This window comes from Echeneis naucrates, chromosome 16, assembly GCF_900963305.1.
Source record: "Echeneis naucrates chromosome 16, fEcheNa1.1, whole genome shotgun sequence".
NCBI lineage: Eukaryota > Metazoa > Chordata > Actinopteri > Carangiformes > Echeneidae > Echeneis > Echeneis naucrates.
The window spans coordinates 1,600,854-1,623,357 of NC_042526.1; the positions used below are offsets into that span (position 1 = coordinate 1,600,854).

Below are 22,504 nucleotides of genomic sequence, written 5' to 3' on the forward strand. Positions count from 1 at the left end.
TTCAATAATAAATAACAATTAAAATAATGTCCCACTGACGTGACAGCTGAAGTTCTCTTTAAAAGTGAAATCCAATAAGATCCTCATGTCTGTCAATAAGAAAAAATTAATCCTGAGAAAAAACAAAAAGCTCAATTTCAGGCTCCTCGTCATCGAATGAATCAGAGTTGACTTTAGGTTTTAGGGATTTCATGATTTCTCTGCATGGCCTCGTGTTTCCGATGTGAATTCATCAGTTGTTAATAACATAAGAGGTGATTCTGTTTTTTTGTTTTTAGAACTTTATTAATAACATTTCTTATAAATTTCAGATTTCACTGTTATGAGCTTCTCCGCTGTGGGTTTAATAACAGGTTATTTAAATGTAATCATCTTTTTATTGTCTTTAATGGACATTAAGAGACATTTAGCGTTGAAGCTGTGGATATCTTCTGCACACACACACACACACACGCACGCGCCCACACACGAGCACACGGACAGGCAGATGGACCAACTGTGTCTCCAGCCGGAGCTCAGGCTCACTGAAGGACACCGCCAAGCGCAGCAGCTAAGCGGCTTTAATCGGCTCATTTGGCCCCGCTGGCCTTTAGGCAGCTGCAGGTAAACGGACCGGACACCCTCCGCTTCTGAAGCCCCCCCACCGGACAGAAAAACTGAGTCCTGGTGGTCCGGACTCAGGTCCGGACTCAGGTCTGGACTCCAGAGAAGGGGCGAACCGGAGAATGGAGGACTTCTGATGAGAACTTGGTCTTTGTGTTCATCAGCCTCTTTAGTCCGAGTTGATGTTTTAACGTGTTTCACTAAAAAAAACAAAAAACAAATCCAGATCCGTCTGTTGGTTTTACGCGGAGTGATTTGTGGTTTTTTTTTTTTTTTTGCGTAAAGTGCGCACCGGCGCGCTCTGGAGCGGTACACCACCCGGTACAGGACAGCCGGCGGAGTCCGAGCCGAGTCTCCATGAGACCGTGATGAGACTCCGGTCCGGGCACCAGAACCCGGCCGGGTCTACATGAGAGCCCGGAGGAGCCGCGGCGGAGATGGCGGCCAACCTGAGCGGGGCGGCCGAGGCGGAGGCGCCGGAGCCGGCCGCCGGGGGCCACAACCTGCCGGCCCTGGTGCTCGGAGTCCTGCTCATCGTGGTGATCATCTGCGGGAACCTGCTGGTGTGTCTGAGCGTCTTCACCGAGAAGGCACTCAAAACCACCACCAACTACTTCATCGTCAGCCTGGCCGTGGCCGATCTGATGCTGGCGGTTCTGGTCCTGCCGCTCTTCGTCTTCTCCGAGGTGGGTCGGCTCTGAGGAGATCCCCTTAGAATCACCTTAATCAAGCCTCAATTCACAGCAAAGTGGCCAGAGTTACCTTAACTTAGCAGCCCCTTAAAACACCTTTATTAAAAAAAAAACAAAAAAACATTTGTCTGTTTAAAGGTCTGTGTGTAAAATAATACACACAGTTTTAGATTTCCTTAATTTAACACTAACTGGTAGATTTGACAGTTTTTCTCATTCACAGCACACCTAACTGAAAAAGTAAGGTCTGAATTAAGGGATTACTGTCCTGCTCCTCATTGGTTTCATATCTAAAACATTAAACCCGATTAGAACGTATCATAATCCATTAATTCTACCTCCACCATTCCTTTAAAATCCCATTACCACGTCTTGATTACACTGTTATCAACCTGGATGGGTAAATTAAGGAGAAACATTAAGGGATTCAGTGATGCTGGGTAAAGGCCACACTGCTGCTTAAAGGCCGTGACCTTTTGTTCTTTCAGCTCAGTTCAGACCACTACAGTCCGGCTCATTTCACTTCGGGTCTCACAACTAGGAGAACATAAAACACAACACAATAACAACACACACACACACACTAATGGAAATAACAAGGACACTGAAGGCTGAGGGGGAAAAAAAAGATGTTTTCACTCTGGGGATGAATACAAACTTCCAGATTTGTTGTGTTTTTTAGCTGTTTGTGGTGATAAAAACATATTAAAGGACAACAGGAAGTGGAGGAAATTTGTTATATTTTACATACACATACATTTTTATGACTTTATATTTTTATCATTTCATTTCATTTCTAGATGTTTCTGGTGTTCATATTTAAAATTCAGAGGTGACTGTCCCTTTAAGGGTCAGCTGAACTCCAGGTAACCTCCTGATGAAGCCCCGCCTCCTTTTGTGACATCACTGAGTAGCGAACACAAAGCACCTTTAATGTTTTTAACTTGAAATCCTTTGACTCTTATTTTTCTGCCCTTAGTGATTCGCATGTTTTTGGTTATTTAAGTTTCGTGTAACTCGACGTACACAAATCACTCTGTCTTTGTCTCGCTGAGAAAAATGTGTACATTCCCTCTGAGGGCTGGCTCTCGTCCAGGGGCCACGGGTCAGCCGGGGGCCCCTCAGTCACAATAACCAGTTCATTTGACCGTTCATCATATTTTGTGTTGTTGTCATCGCTGTGCGTTTTGTCATCTGTCTCTTTGATCACAGAAACTAACAAATGAAAACAAAAGGACAGTTTTCAGCCTCAGTTAAACCACGATGGCGTCAGTGTGCTTTGTTATCATAAATCATGTTGTTGTCATAGTTATTGTTGGCCAATCAGTGTGCGAGCGTTACTTTGGTGCCTGGTTTGCCTGGTTAGAGTTGACACTCGATGTGATGACTGCACCTGTCAGTGTTGCAGAAACTTGTATTCACTGTAAAATTGTGTTGCTGCACTGAATGTTGTGTGTTTCAGTTCCAGGACGGCACGTGGACCCTCGGCACAACCGTCTGTGACGGTCTGATGACCATGGACGTGATGCTCTGCACCGCCTCCATCTTTAACCTCTGCGCCATCAGCATCGACAGGTCAGTGCTCACCTGAACAAGAACGCACAACACAGAAGAGGCACAACAAGTTACTGAAGTTATTAGTCATTTAATTTAGGTATCGTGTGTGAATGGAGATTTTCTCCTCGTGAAAAGTTTTTGTATTTGTTCAAACACACCCTGAGTTGGCAGGTACACCAAGTTCTGTACAGATTATAATGAAGTCTATGGGAAAATGTCCCTCCTCCTCTTTTCCTGATGAGTTTATGGTCTCAGTCTTCAACACAACATGATGTTCATTTTTTAAATGAAGCTCCATTTAGAGGGAAACAGAGCAGGAAGGAGGGGAGGGGTTAGGGGGCGGGGCTACTGTGTACCACCCAATCAGAATAGATTACAGAGCAGGTCAGATCCACCTTTTTCTCCAAATCTGGTTCCTTCTGTTTTAAAAAGAAAAAGCTGGCTCACCAAACTTTCACCAAAGCTTCACTGTGACACATCCTTTTGTGTCCAGCGGATGTGGAGATAGAACACAGGAGGTTCATCTTCTGGTCTTTGTGGATATTTGTGGTAAATTTTCTGGCAGTCTGATCTGTTGCTGTCTGAACCAGCGAGCTGGACCGGACGCTGTAAGGAGAAGATTAGATGATTTCACTGCCGATCAAGTCGAACTAACTCTGAAACACCTGCAGGAATATGAGAGGAGGGTTCAGGTATATCAGAGGAAGAGGTCAGAGGTCAGAGGTCAAAGGTCAGCTGTAACTTACTGAGCTTTAATCAGGGTCATCCAGAAACGTCCATCTGTCAGGGACACAGAGGACGCCTCGCTAAAGCACTTCAGGATCAGGAGGTCACGCTGCAGTTCACTGACGCAGAAATATGACAATGAACTTTTGTCTGTTTCCTGTAAAATCTCCAAAAGAAGAAAAATCCTAAATGAGGCACGTCTCTGCGGTGATGAACCGCCGGCTTCGCTCTGCGCTCGTTAGTTTGAGTCAATGAGATTACCCCAACTCCCGGCTGATGTTGAGGGATGACACTCTGGGCTGAAAAAGCCCGGGCCGCTCCTCAAATCTGATGTCCCGGCTCCAGAAAATATGATTACATTCAAGACTGATGGAGGCACCGAAGCTAACGCGGACTGATGGCGATCATCTGAAGCTTTTTGAAGCAGTTAGAGATTTAACTGGACGACGGAGTCTGAATTATTGAACAGTCCGAGCAGGAAGCAGGTCCTGAAGGTCTACAGAGAGTCCACCTGCTGCTGGTTGAAGGCTGGAGAGGGGAATCTTCTGGTCTCTGCAGGTTTGTGGGCGAGAAGAGCAAACTGAATGATGAGTTGCTATCATACGTAGATGAATTATTAAACAGGGGCCCAGAGTCAGGGCCTCTGAACAAAGTGACTTTTATTAACCTCTCTCATTGGAAAGTCAAAGAGGTCAGTCTAAAGCTTTTATTGCTGATCTCAGTCCTTTGGAGGAAAAGAATTATTTGCTTTTGGTGGACGGTTGGTGAGTACATGAAACGTTAGTACAAAAACTGAAGAATAAAAGTTTTCCATTCAGAGGAATATTTGATCTCATGAAAAGGGGCAGCTCATGTGGAGCCTCATCTGTGATCCGACAGACAACAGCACCGATTACTTAAATATATATAAAATATGTATATATCATGGAATATTTCTTTATAGGTGAGCGGTAAATTCAGTCTGCCACAAAACCTCGACTGTAGAAAAGGTTTTTATAAAAATGATATTAGCTTAGATAAATAAAACAAATAAATTTTGAATATTGATGAAAAAAGACAAATAGAATATTCTGATTACCCAAATCTTTGATTTAACATTTAGTGATGCCTTTATTTTAATTTTATTGTCATACTGAAGTCCTTATTTGAAGATGGACTGAAGGAATTTTGCTGAGAAGTTATTGTTTATTGAAGTAAGATGAACATGTATCAACATTTTAATGAACTGGATCACAATTTATGTCATGTCTTATTTTAGTGGAGGTGCCAAGAGGTTCTGTTTTGGTTGTGTGTGTGGAAGCAGATCATAAATTGTTTAATTGAAAAGCATTATTAAGTGTAAACTGAGTGAACTTGATCATATTTACAGGCTCTCAACTACTTCATAAGAATCACTAAAATAGCACAAAATATCAAAATGAGTTCTTGTTTCTCCTCTAATATGAGGTGACAACCAGGAGAAACTGAAGAAGTCAAGTTTCCTTCAATTTCAGCACTTAATACCGAGATCTCACATTTACACTGAACACAGGCCAGAGGAAGAAAAGAAGTTGGGACCGGATTCATTTTGCTCTCAGTTCACTGGTTGAAGATTTTAAAGTTTCTCACTTGTTGCAGGTTCATCGCCGTGTCGATCCCTCTCAACTATAACAGGAAGCACGTGGACATGCGGCAGACGGTGCTGCTGTCGGCCACCTGGATTCTGGCGTTGGCCGTGGCCTCGCCCGTCATGTTTGGTATCAACAATGTTCCCGATCGTGACCCCGGCGAGTGCAAGCTGGAGAACGACGACTACGTGCTGTACTCGTCGGTGTGCTCCTTCTTCATCCCCTGTCCCATTATGCTGCTGCTGTACTGCGGCATGTTTCGCGGCCTGCGGCGCTGGGAGGAAGCGCGCAAAGCCAAGCTGAGGAGCAGCATCCAGGCCTGCCGCAAGCTGCAGGAGGCCGCCGCCTCGCTGCCGCCGCTGGCATCGCTGCCACCACCGCTGCCCCCCATCATAGAGCGGGAACCGACGGACACTCCAGACGAACCGTCCACCTTCCCGTCCACAGACCGGCCCTTCACCTCGTCAGAGTACAAAGATGGCCCCATTCGGACGGTGAGCTTCGCAGAGATCAGGTACAACCCCGATCCTCACAGAAGGAAGAGGGCAAAGATCAACAGTCGGGAGAGGAAGGCCATGAAGGTGCTTCCTGTTGTTGTGGGTGAGTCCACTTCCTGTTTGATGTTCAGAAACAATGGTGCTGTTTGATAATCTACCACAGAAGGATGGTCCCGGAATTTAAAGGCGTCCAAAGAACTATTTCACTGTCAGACAGCAAGCAGAGACCAGGGCCTGTGAAGAGTGAAGATTTATGGAGAACGAAACTGTTTCAAAGGTTCAAAACTGCAGCAGCTCTTGTTGTATGAGACGTTTTGTCCAGAGTAGTCAGTAACACCCCTATTCCTGCACGATCTGCCGTCCACAGAGGAAAGCAGAGTCCTAGACATAATGGAAGCCCAGCAGGTGTAGAGTCAGATTAACGCTGCACACACACATTTTAATGGCACAACCGAAACCTCAACAATGTTGGCAAAAATAGAAACGCAGCTTTGGACAAAAAGTATAAAAGAATGGAAAAAGAGTATTGAACTGCTGATAGCAGACGTGAGTATTTCAATCGTGAAGCTCCAACCATCCAATTGGCTGCCAGCCCGATGGCTGATTTATTGATCGATCGATTTAGACCACAAACCTGCTGCACGTTAGGAAATGTATTTGAAATGTGCCCCCATTTTAAAATTTGAACTAGCACTTTTTAGGACTCCCTGATGCAACAGGGAGTCTGAGTCTGAACGATATCAGTCCCTGAATCATTTCGGTGAATCCAAGAGCCTGAGTTTTAAATCTTAATTCTTATTACTGTTACTTAAAAAGAACAAGCATGCATGTGTGTGATAATTCACAAACTTTCAAATGAATTGCTGTAGAGTTGAAGGAAAAATGTGAATCCATCCACTCAGATGTTTAGGCGGTGTGAACGGTGACTGTGGGTACCTGAACGCCTCACCTCCATCTCTGATGTCTGCTCACACGCACTAACACATCAGTTAGAAAAGGTTGGCCTATGAATAGCTGCCAGTGTCGGTCCTAATGCGTAGAAGTGCTTCCCTTTAGCACACAGCAGCTAATCCTACAGGTCCTTAATCTGAAATCCAATTATTACGCAAGTCTCGATCAGACACGATTCTCAGAGTGCAGGTAATTCTCGTGAATGTCTGGCTTCATTACCTTCTCTGGCAGTTCAGGTGGTGGCCTGAGAGCAGGGCTTAACAATATAAAGACCTGCGTTTGTGCTCCATAAATACCTGGAAAAACTCAACAGTTTGTTCTGATATTAAAATACAATCAGCTGAAATAAGGTCGTTTAAATTTCCTCAATCCGGTTTTCTGCAGAATTCTTTAAAGATTTAAGTGACGGATTCCAGCAACTGTCCACCTGCTGCCCGCTATTTACACTAAACTATCACTGAGCTTGGTAGGCTAGATGTGTTGGTAGATGTGAGGGGTAGTTAGGTAGTTAGGTAGGTAGGAGTGAATTGGTGCATCGATAGCAAGCTGGCAGGTTTTAGGTCACTCAAGCCTTGAAGAAGGATCCTACAGTAGATCGGTTGACAAAGCTGGTAAATACACTGAAGCTCTGATCTTGTTAGTTCATCTGACTGAGTGGTGAGTTAGTTAATTGGTTTGTAGGATGGCAGAGAGCGAGCGGAGTTGGTAAACTGGGTGGATAAAAGTTGGGACATAGTTGAGTTTGTGAGGGATGTAAGGTTGACGAACTCACTGAAACTCCAGAATGAAGTCGGATCGAACGATCAATCAGTCGATTGTCGATGTTCTATGGTAACAGGATGGTGGAAAAGTTAATTGGTGGGTAGATCGTTTGGTAAGTAATGCTCAGTAGGTGGGTTGATGAAGATGAAGACGAGATGTTGGTCGGTTGGTATGAAGGCAGGTGTGATTAGGTCAGTTAGTTGACTGGTAGGTTGAGGTAGGTAACCTTTTAGCACAGGTTGGGACATTGGTCGGCAAGTCGAAGATTCCAGCTTTGACTGATGAGCGAGGTTAGTTAGGTAGGTTAGGTAGACAGGTTGGCGGCTTGTTTTTTGGTTTATGTTAAGTATGGAATATGTTTTCTGGCCCACCAAAAAACACAAAAACAAATGGACAGTAAAAGTCACTTTTGTTTTTGTTGTTGTTGCTGTTGTTGCTAAGCTGGGCTAAACATCTTTTAGGGGAAATCCCGGTGAACTGAAAGTCCTCCCTTCTTCCAGGTGCCTTCCTGTTCTGCTGGACTCCGTTCTTCGTCCTCCACACGATGCGAGCTCGCTGTCGGGACTGCCACGTGCCCCCGGCCCTGATGAGCGTGGTGACGTGGCTCGGCTACGTCAACAGCGCGCTGAATCCTGTCATCTACACCGTCTTCAACACAGAGTTCAGGAACTTCTTCAAAAAGTTTCTGCATCGCTGCTGCTCCTAGAGCTGCTGCATGGACGCCTTTAAAACGCACAACAGCTGCAATAGTCGCTGCTGAGGTTCAATTTAGTGTCTTTAGCCTGTGAATGACGCCATCGTCTCTTTCCTCTGTGAGGTCTTTATGGTTTTTTTTTTTTTTTACATTTGACCACAGCAAAGTTTGTTTGAGCTTCACGTTCCCGTTTAAGAAGCTTCAGCCTGAGGAACAAACTGTTTGTAGGGTCTGCAACACAACTACGTCACATTATCAATAAGAATTGATTTTATATGTGGAAATCCATCTTTTCAGAATAAAAATTTAAACGGAAGTTCAGGTTATGCGGCTGGTGATGTTTTCAGAAATTATTTAACAACCAGGAGTCATCCTTAATGACACTCAAGGTCAGTTAAGGTTTTTATATGGTTTCATTTAAAGCTCTGATTTTTATAAATAAGATTAAAAATTATCTCTTGCAGTAGACGATAATTTAGTGCGCACGAACGAGTCTGAGACATTTTGAGAGGAATAATCCTGCTGGATTGCTCAGGATGAGATTATCAGATTATAGCATCAACTGCTCACGACACCATCTCATCTCCAGTGTTGTTGGCGAGCTGAATCAACCCTGAGGTGGCCACTGTGTGAAATAAGGCTTCGAAAGTTTGTTGCTATCGACAGTCTGTGAGGATCAACAGACTTTAAATTGAGGGTCAAACCAAATAAAAATCTGTGGGTTTTTCAGCAGCTCTTTCAACTTTGTCAGAACTGCTCATTATATTATTGAGTGCTCGGATCCCTGCTGGATCTGAGCCTGCACAAAGCCAGCTGAAGACACAAGGCTTTAAAAGCCCCTCAACAGATTTCATCAAACTCAAACGAGTGAAAGCTCAGTAGTTTCCAGTGTTCACAGATCAGGTGACCTGGATGTTAACGGAGGACACGTCTGGTCCTCAGAGGGGTTCGCTTCACTGTCAGAGAGATACAGCACAATCAAATGTCATCATGTCTGAGGTGACTCATCAGGAGTCGCTCTGACGGATCATCTGAGTGCTGACTTAGAAATCAGCAAAGGGTTCAGGTTTGGACAAAAACCTGCAGGAGAAGCGATGCTACATTTTCTCTCTGAGCGTCATCGGGTAAAAATAAAATACCACATGAAATCTTTCACTTTATAAATAAATTAAATGTTATGAATCAAGACAAGTGGGCTCTGAATGCTACGGAAATAAGGTCTGATAGAAACAGGACTCTAAGTAAATAATATCAAACATTATTTCAGCTGAAAAAAAGGGATATCTAGAAAGCTAAAAAATTTTATTTTCTGTGAAAAATAAAAAATGAGTCGAAATTAGGCTGTTTAACCACCAGTATAATTAATATAATGTACACTTGAACTTCCAAACTGGACTACAGAAGATGCAGCTATGTTGATTTTAGCTCGTTTCTAATTAAACAGCTGCTCTGGTTTCTGGGACACCTTGAAATTTAATACTGGCAGCTTTGGATGCTGCAGCGGCTTTTTGTTAAGTCAGCATTAAAAAAAAGCAAAAAACTACAAAGACCTGAAGTCCTGAGAGATAATACTAAATGTTCCCATTTAAAAAAACAGAAACACAAACATTATTTAAAGGGAGAAAAACCTTTAAAATCTGACAGTTTGAAACATGAATCACGATAATGGACAAACAAAAAATACCATGATAACATTTGGAAAAGACAAACAATTCACATCACTGTACCGGCTGAGATGGGGTGGAGTTTTATTCAATAATATTTTGTTTTATTGATGTGTTTGGCCTTTATTTAACCAGGACTTTCCTGGAGAATTGAATCTGCTTATCGAGAGGTAAAATGGCAGCAAGATAACGTCTCAACAAAGAGACAAGTGTCAGAGAGGGAGAAGTAAAAAATGACGACAGATAAAATATTTAATTTACATAATGAGGAAAGGTGAAGGCATCAGGCGTGAACTGAATGTTTTAGAATCTGATTTCAACACTTCACAGTTATTAATTCTGTCGACATTCTGTTCACGTGCAGTTCAGTGTGACAGTTTTTTCCTTCCAGAAGCTGACTGTATTGAAGTCAATGGGAAAACTTCCAGTTTTACGTCCAACAGGCTTTGAGCTCAGACTTCTGCTCATGGAGGTCTGAGGGGAAACTTTCAAAATAAAAGCTTCAGTAAGGCGACAGTAAGTGGATTACCTTCCTCTTCAAAGTCTCTGAAGGACTTCCTGTCTGCAGCAGCTCATGACGATTTTGACACATGAATGACCTGTGACACCTTCATTTCACTTTGTCCATGTCCATAGCTGTGATTGGCTCCTCCTCCTGGATGGCCACACCCCCTGCTGACTGACAGCAGGTGTGCTGATGATCCTTCCAGTCCTGCAAAGAAAAACAAACTGATCCCTGAGGCATTTCATAGATTTGTAACATTTATATTCATGCGCGTGTTCATTCTGTCAAAAAGGAGTTTCAGGAAGTCATGAAGTCAGAAGAGAGAAACGTTTTTCCAATGAGGTTAGTAAAAGAGATTGTTGTAACTGAGACCTACTTTAATTATAAGTGCATGATGATGTGCCTTTACATATGTAAGTTTATAAAATACAGCAAAGGGTCATTCAGGTGAGTCTTACCTTCCTCTGGCAGAATGTGGAGCAGTAGTTGACTTTGTGACAACCCGTACACTCGCTCATCGCCACGCGGCCACAGTTCACACACATCTGCTGCAGAGGTGACGCAGGAAGACACAAAGTTTAAATTACAGAATAAAACTAAGAAATGGCTGAATTTCTCAATAATCTTCTCAATCCCTCTCATTTATCTGGTGACCCTACCGACGCTGCTAAAGCATTAATACATCAGCGTCAGTCAGATAGTGTAATAATCGGTCGCTCCGGACATTTTACTGCAGTTTAAAGTAGCTCCATATGAGAGGAACACCTGCAGGATATAGGGCGGTGAAATAAAGTGGGTCAGGTGTGTTTTTTCTACAAAAGCCTCAGTGGAAAGGTACTGTCAGGGGTGTGCTTCTCTTTTTGTGTTATCTTTACTGATCTTCATTTGATATTTGATCAAGTATTTATTCAGTTGTTTACCTTTTTATTATGCACCATCTGTTGTTTGATGTTTATTTTATTAAATCAAACACAATTACTTATCCTCTGTCAGTTTAGAAAGGTCTAATAGAACTGGAGCATGAAGGAGGCTGCTATTTTTTAAAGATTTTAATAAGTATGTGTGTTTTACGTTGATGATGATCTCAGTAATGTCAGAGCTCCTCTTGGCCTCAGAGTCGTCTGGCTGCTGAAAGGAAATCTGGTTCTGAAACGACTGGCTGAAACCACACTGAAGACACAGACACACACACACACACAGAGCAAAACAACATGTTTGATTTCTTCATTCATGTTTTTATGTTTGGTTATGTAAAGTGAAGTACCTGTGTATGTTTTATTATTTGCTATAATCCTGTGCAGTCATTTAACTTCCTGGTTAATGCTGCTGAAATAAATCTCAGATTGTGTGTATTCTCACCTCCTTCCTCCCCCCCTGACCTTTGAACCCTGGCACATCCCCTCCCGAGTGTTTTGCCTGTTCGATCAAAGCCTTTAGCTGCTGGACGTTGCTCAGCAGCGTGTTGGCCATCTCCTCCAGGTACAGCCAGGTGTTTTTCTGCCCTTCGCTCACCGCCGGCCCTGCCCCCCCCACAGGCTCCACCTCCAGCCCGCTCACCAGCTCCACTGACGGAGATGCTGCTGCCGCTGCCGTTGTTGTCACCGCCAACTTGGCCTGAACAGGCTGAGGAGTCACAGCCAAGGCGGGCAACGCTGTCAACACTGAAAGGAGAAGAAGAGGAGGAGGGTTTTATTCTGGCATGCTGCTGAGGGGACGATGTGAATGGACGCCTGCTGTGATAGTTTCCAATGTTTACATCACTCCTACACTTTCATCGCTTCAACATACAAGTGAGGCTCAAAGAATCAAAGAGGAACAGGTGGTCCGAGCAGATCCAGCTCAGTGTGCCTCCCCCATATATTCTCTCCTGACCCACATACAGCATATAACATCTATCTTTTTTTTTTTTTTTTTCCTCTGCCAGCTTGCAGCTCCACTGAGATAAGAACGGTTCAAAAATAACTGGACATCCATCTCTGACTGAGTTCCTGGGGAACTTCTGTGTGTTCTGGCAGGTAAATGGAGGTTCTCTTAGTCACACTAATCAATATTAATTATCATAAAACATTATTGAATCAGATTTGGTTGCTCATATCTGCCAGTTAGAGCAGTAGAGAGAGGAGATATGGGAAGATCCCTGATTAGTCCTTGAAAGAGGACGTTTATCTTCGGATGGTTAAATTGGGACAGCGAGTGGTGGTGGCGCCTCATTATTCAGCCACAGAACCGCACTCTCCTGAGAGCTCATTACAGCGATGCAACGTCCAATCAGAAAGCCTGATGGGATGATAGATCAGCCCCAGACTGGCAATGACGCAGGGGTCTGTGGGAAACCCCTTCACCAGTCCTTCAGCAGGAGGGAACATGGAGCTGGATACAGTTAAAACTCTCAGCTGTGCTGCTAACATGCTGTTTTAGAGAGGGGCGGTGATTCCAACACTGAAGAGCCTTTAGCCTTCATTCCATCTGATGACCATCAGGGGGCGATGTCATGCTTTTCTCATCAGTTTATGGTCTCTAGTTTGCAGTCTTCAACACAACACTATGTTTTTTTTTTTAATGATGCTCCATTTAGGGGACTACTGTGTCAATCATTAATCATAGTTTCTGATTAATTTTCTGGTAAACTGGTCACTTGATTATCTTGATGTCCAACAGATATGGACGCTGGTCAGAATAAGTACCTGCGGTGCTGGCAAACACCTCGCTCTGTGATGAGCCCTCTGAGATGATAGCAGCGGCTGCTGCAGCGGTAGTTGTGGCATCACCTGATGGCGTGCGGTCGAAGGTCAAGGCTCCAGCGGAGGTGAACTGTCCCGGCGATGAAACGGTGACTGTTGGTGAAGGACAGACATGTCAGACTTCGTCAAAATGTTTTGCTGATGATGGACAGTAATGCGACTACAATTTTAAGGTCAAAGGTCAAGACAATAAAATTAGGCAGACATTTTCCCTCCTGACGTACATGTGGTGCCAGGCGTTAGCGTGATGTTTTTGGTGGCAGGAAGTTCCTTTTTAGGGAGGACGAGCGGAGGGTCTGTGTCCTTCTTTCGCCTCTTGTATGGGACAAAGAGGCGAACTGGACCAGTCTGAGTCATAGAAACACAAAGACTAATGAAACTAACGTCCAACAACTCAAAGATGAACCTGTTTCTACTCCAAAACAGTTGATCCAAAAAAATAAATAAATAAATAAATAAATAAAAAATCACAAACTGGAGGAAACATCATTTAAATTGGAAAGAATCAGAGAAAAAAATCATTTCATTCAATTCTATAGTATCAGTTTCTAAAAAAAAAATAAAAAAAAAAAAAAAAAAAAAAAAAAAACCCACACAAAACATATAATATATTTGAGACCACACCAAAAAAAAAAAAGACTAATGTTTACCATACTGATGTTTTCTGCTGCCAGAGATTCTCCATCCTTTGGACACTGGAGAGAGAGAGAGACTGAGATCTGCTGAACCAAGATAAGATCCATGTTTATATCTTAAAGTGTTCTCCTCCTTTGTTTTACACAAACAGATTCAGTTTCATCAAAGGAACTAGGACCAGAGAGCATGTGGCCAGATTTGACTGGGACCAAATACCCAAAACACCCAGTCATCATAAAAGAGGGCTCAGTCCATAGTTGGTTTGGTCAGTCCAACAGATGATGCCTTACAATCTGATCTGCACTGACTCACCGCTGTCAGGTCGTCACAGCAGGCTGCACAGGTACAGGAGGCGGCGTGGGGGTTCAGGATACGCTCCTGTAGACACACACACACACACAGTTAAAGTGCAGACTAATTCATCTCCAGCTTTCTGTTCAGAATCAGCTGATCTGTATTAAAAACTTTAAACGTGCATCATATGGTTTTCAAGATTCAAGATAATTCATTTTATGGTGTAAGAGTGTGTTCAGAGCATCAGTAAATGATCAGTTCAGGACTAATGCAATGGTGCAGTGTATTACGACGGAGTAGTCGCCGTCTCGGTACCTGTATGAGGCAGAGCAGAGGTCTCCCAGCATACCGGATGCTCCTCTTCCAGTCTTTGCTGCTCGCTCTTCCGGCCAGACCTTCAAATTCAGTGGGCGTGAACCACTGCTGATTGTGTTTGATGCAACGACCTTTACCCCCTGAACACAACACAATGCTGTTAGTGCAGGCAATGGTGGGACAAATCAGCCTGGAAATAGAGGTTTGAATAACTCTGGTGAAGCATCAGAGAAACATCAGAAACATGGCTGCGTCACATATAATTCAGGTGGAAATTACTAAAAACAAAGAAGTGTATTATAATCAGTCAAGAGGGAACTTCATGGAGGAATTTGGAGCCTCAGACTGAGGTGAACTTTGAAAGCCAATAGGACCAGGACCAGGTTTATCCAGATCTGTTTCTCAGGGGCACTTCAGAGCAAAGACATGTAGACAGTAAAGAAATAACTCGCAGGCCATCTGCGGCTACAATAACTACGAGTTGAGAGCAGATTTGACCCCACTCAGAAATCTATTCATCATTGTAAGATACAGCGGTTGAGCAGAGGTTGAGCAGAGGTTGAGCAGTGACCAGGTGTCTTTGAATGCACAAAAGTCTCAGTCATGGAAAAGCCAGTTTTATCCAGCACTCAGTGCTGATCACCTGATCCCAGTCGGTTCTTGTAGAGGACTCCACTGGTGTTCCTGCAGCGGACCGGCAGCTCATTGTTGTAGACTGAGGGGTCCCAGTTGTACTTGGAACAGGAGTCTTTGTCCTGGGGTGGGGTAAGTGGGGTGGGTGTGGTCTGTGTTCCTGAGGGACGGACAGGAGGAAGAAACAAACACAGATCAGCCTCAGGGAGGGCGATGCATGACACTGTCCTTCAAGTTAAGGTTTTTAGATTTGCTGTACAACTTGGTTCAACATGGACGCCTCAAGAAACAGCAGCACGTTCTCAGTGACGTAACACACACAAACACACCTGGTGCGATGGCCGTGGCAGACTTGAGGCCAGTTGCCTCAACGATACTGCCATCAGTGTGAACCACAATCAAAGTCGCCTTCTGGGTACTCAGACCTTCCCCCAGCTGGAGGGTCGTCCTGCCACTCTGCAACAGACACACAAAGTAAACACAAAAGATGTAGTATGGGGGAGCAGCAGAGATTGATGTTAAAGGTTGAGGTTTTATTTCAGGATAAAAAAAGACTAATGTGTCCATTCATGTCAATTTCTCTCTGAAGCTGATCTACTCAGAGAGCAGAGACACAGGCAGAGTAATCACACGCAGTGGTGTGTGTGTGTTGATCTACCAGGACGTGTTCAGGGAGGCTCCCCGACGTGGCGACAGTTGTGGTGAAAACGTTGTCCTCTGCAGCCTGAACGTCCCCCACCGTCACCGCCGTCACCTCTGACCAACAACAAGACTGTCAAACATTTCATTATCACAGTCCCTGCTGATAGAATACACCTGTCATTAAAAAATAAAACAACCTGCCAATTCATCATGTGTGCCATAAGTTCAACACTATTAACAATCTGTTTTTTTACTGCATGGCTGACATTTCAGACATCGCTCTGGGAGAATCCTGATGATGATGTTTTATGTTGTAAATTCTTATTATTTTGATTTCTTTAAACCAACTGTAAAATGTTGAATTTTATTTTACTTATTTAAATAATCATTTTCAACCCTGAGTACCAGTTTTATGCTTAGATCATAAAAACAATATCTATATTGAGGTTTGTTTGTTTGTTTTTTTTTGTTTGTTTGTTTGTTTACCTGCAGTCTTGGTCCTCCTTTAACTTGAGTTTATTGTTTTAACTATCATTGCAAGCAAATATATTTACTTTTTTTGCATTATATTTTTATCTTTGAATGTTGCATAGTTTTTTCCTGTAAATATAAAACAAGAAGCTATCAGTAGTTTTCTGCCACAGCAGGGTTTGGGTTATGTTGTGATGTTATCGTGTTATACCACATCGCTTCACCAAATCAGAAAAGGACAAATAAAACAAAACACATATTTTCACACCAACGTATTATTTATTCTGCCGAATTTGTGAGTAATGGATGAGTTAAAGATGATTTGAGCTCAGTGAGAAATAGATAGAAGTTGAAGCCAGTTGTTGGAGCTCAAATGTTAAATTGGGGAAAAATTGAATGAAGTTTGGCGGCGGATCGTACAAAAAACACGAAGCTGCTTGTTAAAAAAAGATGAGCAGATTTCTGTGTGAGAACCTTTTTTAGTGTTTATTTTTCCTCAGAATCTGATAATTTCTCATTTTTTCCCGTTTTTCCGGAATAACTCTCTCGTCATTTCGTATTTCGGCGGCCTCACCTGCAAACGCCGCCGCCTCGGCCTCGTCTCCGTTCGGCAGCGACTCGGCTCCCATGTCGATGTTTTCCGGTTCCGCCATCACCGCCATCGTGGCGACTTCGGCCTCCGACTCGGTATCCGAGCCCACTCCCTCCACCGGCGGCCCGTCGATGGGCGGTTCATCCAGCCCGAGCGCCTTCGTCGCCGAGTCCGCTTCGTCCATCCCCTTCTCCGCCGCCGAACTACGACAAGAGCCGAATGCGACCGAGCAGCAGCGGCGGGAGAGCGGCGTCCGAGCGGAGCCGAGCCCGCCACGAACCGGGCCGGCAAGCTGCGGTGACAGACGGCGGCACAGAGAAACCCGATAAATCCTCCGAAATCGACGACAAAATTAAGAAAAATAATAATTAAAAGTAAAACTAAAAATCAGAGGAGCGGGAGGACTGAGGCCGGCAGAGGAAGGCCGCCCGGAGGTTTGTTTTCTGCAAAAAGCCGAAGAGATGCAGCGGACCAATCCGGAAACACACGAGTCCGCCCGAAGCCACGCAGCGGCCAAAAGAATAGACAACTTCACTTCAAAGCGACAAACACATCTTTTTATTATTTTAATCAATTCTGTAAATAAGCCTTGTTTATGTGCTCATAATTTATAAACATGTTTCACTTTTACTGAATCTGTTATTTATTTATCTGTCCCCATTTATGGCTGTTTAATGTTTTTCTTTCATGTAAATAACACCCAAATGACTCAGATGTGATCCAACATTTTATTCTTGTATGCACTTTTATTGAATTGTTATGTATTCTTTATCAAAATAAAAACCTCTTCTCGCTTTTGCATCATTATAAATATGAACTGACACAGTACAATGACAAAGAAAAACAATATATCGCCTATATATCTTGCATAGTTCCAAAACTCTTAATGATTCATGTAAAAAAAAACATCCAAAACAGGTTTTACAATTAAAACTATTTATTACATGTGTATTAAAAATAAAATCATTTTAAATGTTCACTGTCGTCAATCAGCAGCTGAGAGCCTGGAATGTGAACACATAGAAAAGTAAACTTCACCCTTTCTCCCACAAATGTTTCTGTAAGTCACGACAAGAGCAGGTCCCGACTTTTCAAATGAATAATTTTTACTAAATATAGATCAAACGTAATGAAAGCACATCTGAAAATGCTAATTGTTGTTTTTTTACGTCACATTACATTGTGTAATGTGAACATTTGCTCCATCCTCTGATCATCAAATTTGACCATTAATATCACTGCCAATTAAATAAAATCAAAACAATGTTTCTTGGCACCAAGATTAGGAGTATACAGCTGTTAATTACTTTGAGTGTTGGTTTGAAACAGCACTATTAATTTGGAGTTCTTCAGTTTTAGTTATATATTTTTGAGCAATTTTGCAGAGAGGATTAAGTCATTGCTGTACAAAATATGCTTTACATGATTGTGCCTTCGGGGACTGAGGTGGTGACTCAGTTTGTAATAACTGACATTTTCTTCAGCCTATTGCACTCAAATGTGGTCGGCCCCCATGCACCTGAATTCACCCTCGACTGTCTCTTTACACATATTATTGCTCTGTGGCTTCCAACACAAAACACAAAGCCTGCACAAAATCGATGTGCCTGGTCAGTCTGGTCAGTACAACAATTCAAAATTATGTGAGTTTCCTGTTCATTTTCTCACTTTGATGCAGAATAAATGAGTCCTCATTGTTCAGGAAAAGCACAAAGATGATTTAAATCAGATCAGATGGCAGAGTCAAAAGTCTCAGCTCCACATCATCTTCAGGTCCTGCCTCTGACTGATCTGGTTTTCAGGTCAGCGTTGAATTCTGGAGACCAAGTAGTAGAGTAAGAAAAAGGCCAGAACCAGGCCTATAGAGACGTAACAGAGGATACGGCGATTGTCTCTGCCGGATCGGACCATGGTGGAGAAACGCTTCACGCTGCCAGTGAGAAGGCCCGTTGCACTGAGGAAATTTGAGTCCTGAAAGAAGTAGGAGGAGAGGAAGATGAAGAAGGGTTTTATTGGCACAAGTACAACAGGAAAACATGACTAACAGTGTAGGGAAAGCTCTATGAAGATTATTATTTATCATTTAATACCATTCAACAACTACAGCTCCCATGAGTCTTTGAAAGAGTAGGTTAATGATAGCTTGAGAGAAGGGAATGCACTTATCAGACTTAGAAAGCAGGTCTTTCCAAAGGATGGCCACTGTTAATGTAATTTTCTATATTGTTTCATTGATCAGATGGACTCACCATGCCATCGAGATAATCGTTCTGATCCTCAGCCTCTCTGTCAATGTCGTAAGCCAGCTGTCAGATACAGAGATGGGTCAGATGATCGCACATGTTCTGTTGTGTATATGAAATAATAATAAAATATATATATATAAAACGACATTAAAACCGACAAGTGTGTGAATGACATGACAAAACAGTCGGATGAATAGAAGTTCATGTTTGTTTTGACTCACAGATTTCAGTCTGGAGACTTTGGTGGCCAAGTTCTCAGCCATACGCTTGTTTTCAGCATCCAGCATATCGTCCACAGAGCCATGACCTGGATGTGCACACAGCAGCGGATCAGACAGACAAACAGCAGCTTTCCCTCCAAACATCTAGTCCTGATGCTACCCGCCAAAACGGACCGGAACGACGTGCTTATATCACAGCTCTGCTTCCTGATACAGTTGAACACGTAATTCTCTTTGGATAACGTTTAGTCGTTAAAAAGACAAAGAAAAACTTTTTTGTACACTGAACCAACGCTAGTATCGACAGGAGGCGTGGTGCGTACACGTACGTACGTTACGTCATCATACGCGCAAGACACGTCGCTCTCTAACAGCGTCAACGGCTCAATTAAATCTTCAGCTGTATTTGATTCGGTGGTAAGTTTTCAAGAGTTTGACTTCAAATTAGCTAACCTTCTGTGTATTTAATTATATTATTACAATGCGTTGATTACTTCTTGTATTTGGATAATACCGTTTTAATTAACTGCGCATTAAAACCGCGCAAAAAGTAGCGTCGCCCAACCGTTCATCCGCCATTTTGCTAATTTTTGAGGGAGCTAGCGAGCTAGCAAAGATGCTTTGCCACGTTGAAGAGACATCCTCCCTTGTTTTAACTAGCCGGGACATTAAAATTGTGATGATAATAATAAATTAAAACTGATGAGCAGTGGCCAGACTCTCCGGGCTAAATACATTTCATCCATAATTGTGTTAATTTTGCCTCCAGTTGCTCCGCTAGTGAAGGTGTGTAGTCGGTTACTATGGTGACACCCTTTGTCAAGCGTGTACAGGTTATCATTGTTAATGTTGTTATTATTATAAGTAAGTTTAATGAAATGTTGGTGATAAATTAAACACAAATAAAGAAGAAGCCATCTAGCCGCTCCTTTATGAGCAAATATAATTATGTAGGTAAATAGACACATGTGCACAGTATGAAAGTTTGTGTAAACTAAAAAAAGAAGAGCCGAATGTAGTTTAAAATGGTTTATTTCCTAACTAATAATTATCACTAACTATTGGTTGCAAAATACCGCTAGCAGTAAGAGAGATGAAAAGAAGTATATTTCCAGGTTTGAGCTCCTGTTTAAAAATAAATAAATAAATAACCGGGGGTCATTCAAATCTAAATGTATTCTCTTACAACAGAACAGTAACCATAATAAGTGTGTACCAAGTTATATTTAAGCCATGCTCAGTGCTCTGTTGAACTGGGATGGGCCCTTACAAACCAAACTACAGACCTTTTAAAGAAAAATATATCACTATAAGAATTATGGGGATATTTCTGACAATGCAAAAGCACTGTCATTTCCTGTGGTTTGAAGTAGCTTAAAGTAAACAGACCAATTTAGCTGGTCAGACACTAACATGATAGTTACCCAGTTGTAAAATTGTTGTAAATTGTAAAAGCATACATTCAGAATCAGCTCGTAAGATATTTCTATTAATCTTATAGTTTGGACTGATGTCATATTCATCCAGACCCGTTCAAAGTTACCACAGCTTTCCTTTAAGTACTTTAGCAGCTAACTGCTTAGCTAGCCAAGCGGGCTAAGTTCTAGGCTGGTTCTCGGCTCTAAGTGACGGATCTACGGGTCTGGACGTGAACCACCGCGGTCCACCCGCCCTGTCATCCGGCCTTTACCCTTCGCCGCTCGGTCTTAACGTTGGCCGCGTGCCGGTGGAGACGGTTAACGGCTGAATATTGAGAAGTGAGTACGTGTCGAAGAGCCGTACCTCTGTTCCAGTCCGCCATGTTGGTGAATGATGTCACGATCAGCTGTTTACAGATTTGACTGACGTGGCCACGCCAACCACCACCACCACCACCTAACAGCTTCAGGCTGCGTGTCATAATGTTTTTTATTCATGACTTATAGTGATCCAACACAATCTTTACTTAGCTCTCCGTTAAATAAATGAAATACAGCAGCATTAAATATGAAATGATATAATTTTAGATCAATGTGACTGATGAGATAACAGTTTACACTTGGAGCCTGAAATCAGACAGTTTCTGCTGTTTTCTGTTGAGACCGGGTCATGAAAAAATGTTGACTGATTGTATTGCCCAGGTCACTAATTAGATTTGTTGTTTTTGTAGTGCCTCCAGCTCCGTAGCACCCAGTGCCAAGTTGAACAGTGAAGTGTAGTTCACAGATCTCCAAATGTGCGCTCCAGAGCGTTGACTGGGTTTGACCACTAAGTGGAACCAAACTCAAACTCGACAGACTGGTGAGCTCGTCCCAAGTCAGTTTACTCAGCACTGACTGAACCATTTCTTCCAGAATTAATTTATTTCACCGACTTCAATATCCTTCTTGATATGACTTTATTTATTTGAAATTATAACAGTTTTAAACAATCCCAGGTCTGAAATGAAACATGCAATTAAGAGTGTACAATAAGTGCATGTTAGAAAGTTGAATCAATTATGGTTTTGTTGGCAGAATGAAACCAAGGCTCTGACACACTGGAGATGCTGTGAGGATGGGTCTAGTCTCTGGTTCATCTGTCCATTGAGTCTTGAAATTATTACTGTGGTTTTCCCTGTGAGAGTGTGGGGTCAAAGGTCATTTAAGCTCAGTGAAAACACTATCATGCAAATATGAAACAGCAATATCACCTTGTGTAAGTGTCTATGTGAGTTTGGTTAATCCTCCTGTTTCTCTCTGCACTGTAATCCACCTTTGTGTGTGTGTGTGTATGTGTGTTTGAGTCACGTGTGTGCGTGTGCCACCTGACGTCAGCCTGAATCACTGCTGCTCAGAGGGTGGGGGGAAGGGAAGCTGGTGAGTTTTATGTGTGTGCAACAAATGAAAACAATAGTTGTGAACAGCAGCTAATGCAGTCAGAGGACAGAGAACAGAACAGACATTGCCGTTAGTGGGATGTTTATTAGTTTCTATTCGATGTGCTAGCAGGGCACTAGAGTTTTTCTTAGTGGTTACTGGTCGGTTTTCTGGTGGTTGCTCTATTAGTTTTAAAGAGCACACTGACCTTGTCTTTAGGTTTACATCTTCTCTCAATGTTAAAGATTCTGTGGAAAGGAAGGGGTTTAGATGTGCTTCATACAACTGGGTCTGCGTAGACCTCGTGTGCACACCAGCAGCAGGTGTAGTTGTGGCCAGTTTAGACCTGATGTATGTATACTTGGTGTGAGCTGGAGGAGCTACAGCAGCAATAGCAGTTTCAGATGTGGTCAGTGTGGACCTGGTTTGTGTAGACCTGTAGTTTGAAGACCCAGCGTGTCCCTCTCAGCAGGAGGAGCTGCAGCAGCACTAGGCTCTCTGGCGCTCCCTGAAGCCACAGATTGTCTAATTAGATTAAGCGAGGCTTTCCTCAGATAATCATTTAGCCAGCTCCTGTTTTTTCCTCCGATGGAGCACAGCTAGTGACTGAGAGCTTGC

The 22,504-nt window shown here is 42.9% G+C and overlaps 3 protein-coding genes across 5 annotated transcripts; 1 reads left to right on the forward strand and 2 right to left on the reverse strand.

The window, feature by feature from the left end:
- The first annotated feature begins 1,040 nt into the window (after nt 1–1,040).
- Nucleotides 1,041–8,229, forward strand: LOC115056633 (D(4) dopamine receptor-like). The gene is made up of 4 exons (XM_029523214.1): nt 1,041–1,289; nt 2,758–2,870; nt 5,196–5,785; nt 7,896–8,229. The coding sequence occupies exons 1-4, from the start codon at nt 1,041–1,043 to the stop codon at nt 8,099–8,101; spliced, it is 1,158 nt and encodes a 385-aa protein (XP_029379074.1). The 3' UTR covers nt 8,102–8,229.
- A 1,179-nt stretch (nt 8,230–9,408) lies between these two features.
- On the reverse strand, nt 9,409–17,034 carry deaf1 (DEAF1 transcription factor). Of its 3 annotated transcripts, none has more exons than XM_029523637.1 (13): nt 16,565–17,034; nt 15,536–15,633; nt 15,207–15,333; nt 14,888–15,037; nt 14,245–14,384; nt 13,948–14,013; nt 13,650–13,694; nt 13,224–13,347; nt 12,943–13,092; nt 11,618–11,919; nt 11,330–11,428; nt 10,717–10,806; nt 9,409–10,465 (listed from the first exon to the last, which is right to left on the reverse strand). In XM_029523637.1, exons 1-13 carry the CDS (start codon nt 16,764–16,766, stop codon nt 10,364–10,366), a joined length of 1,695 nt encoding a protein of 564 aa, XP_029379497.1. In that variant the 5' UTR covers nt 16,767–17,034; the 3' UTR covers nt 9,409–10,363. The 3 variants fall into 3 exon arrangements, with proteins under 3 accessions (XP_029379497.1, XP_029379496.1, XP_029379498.1); XM_029523636.1 differs by having other exon boundaries at nt 13,650–13,718; XM_029523638.1 differs by lacking the exon at nt 13,650–13,694.
- A 463-nt stretch (nt 17,035–17,497) lies between these two features.
- bet1l (Bet1 golgi vesicular membrane trafficking protein-like) lies at nt 17,498–20,868 on the reverse strand. Its single transcript, XM_029523639.1, has 4 exons — nt 20,832–20,868; nt 19,050–19,135; nt 18,832–18,888; nt 17,498–18,553 (listed from the first exon to the last, which is right to left on the reverse strand). Exons 1-4 carry the CDS (start codon nt 20,848–20,850, stop codon nt 18,386–18,388), a joined length of 330 nt encoding a protein of 109 aa, XP_029379499.1. The 5' UTR covers nt 20,851–20,868; the 3' UTR covers nt 17,498–18,385.
- Between the last annotated feature and the right edge of the window lie 1,636 nt (nt 20,869–22,504).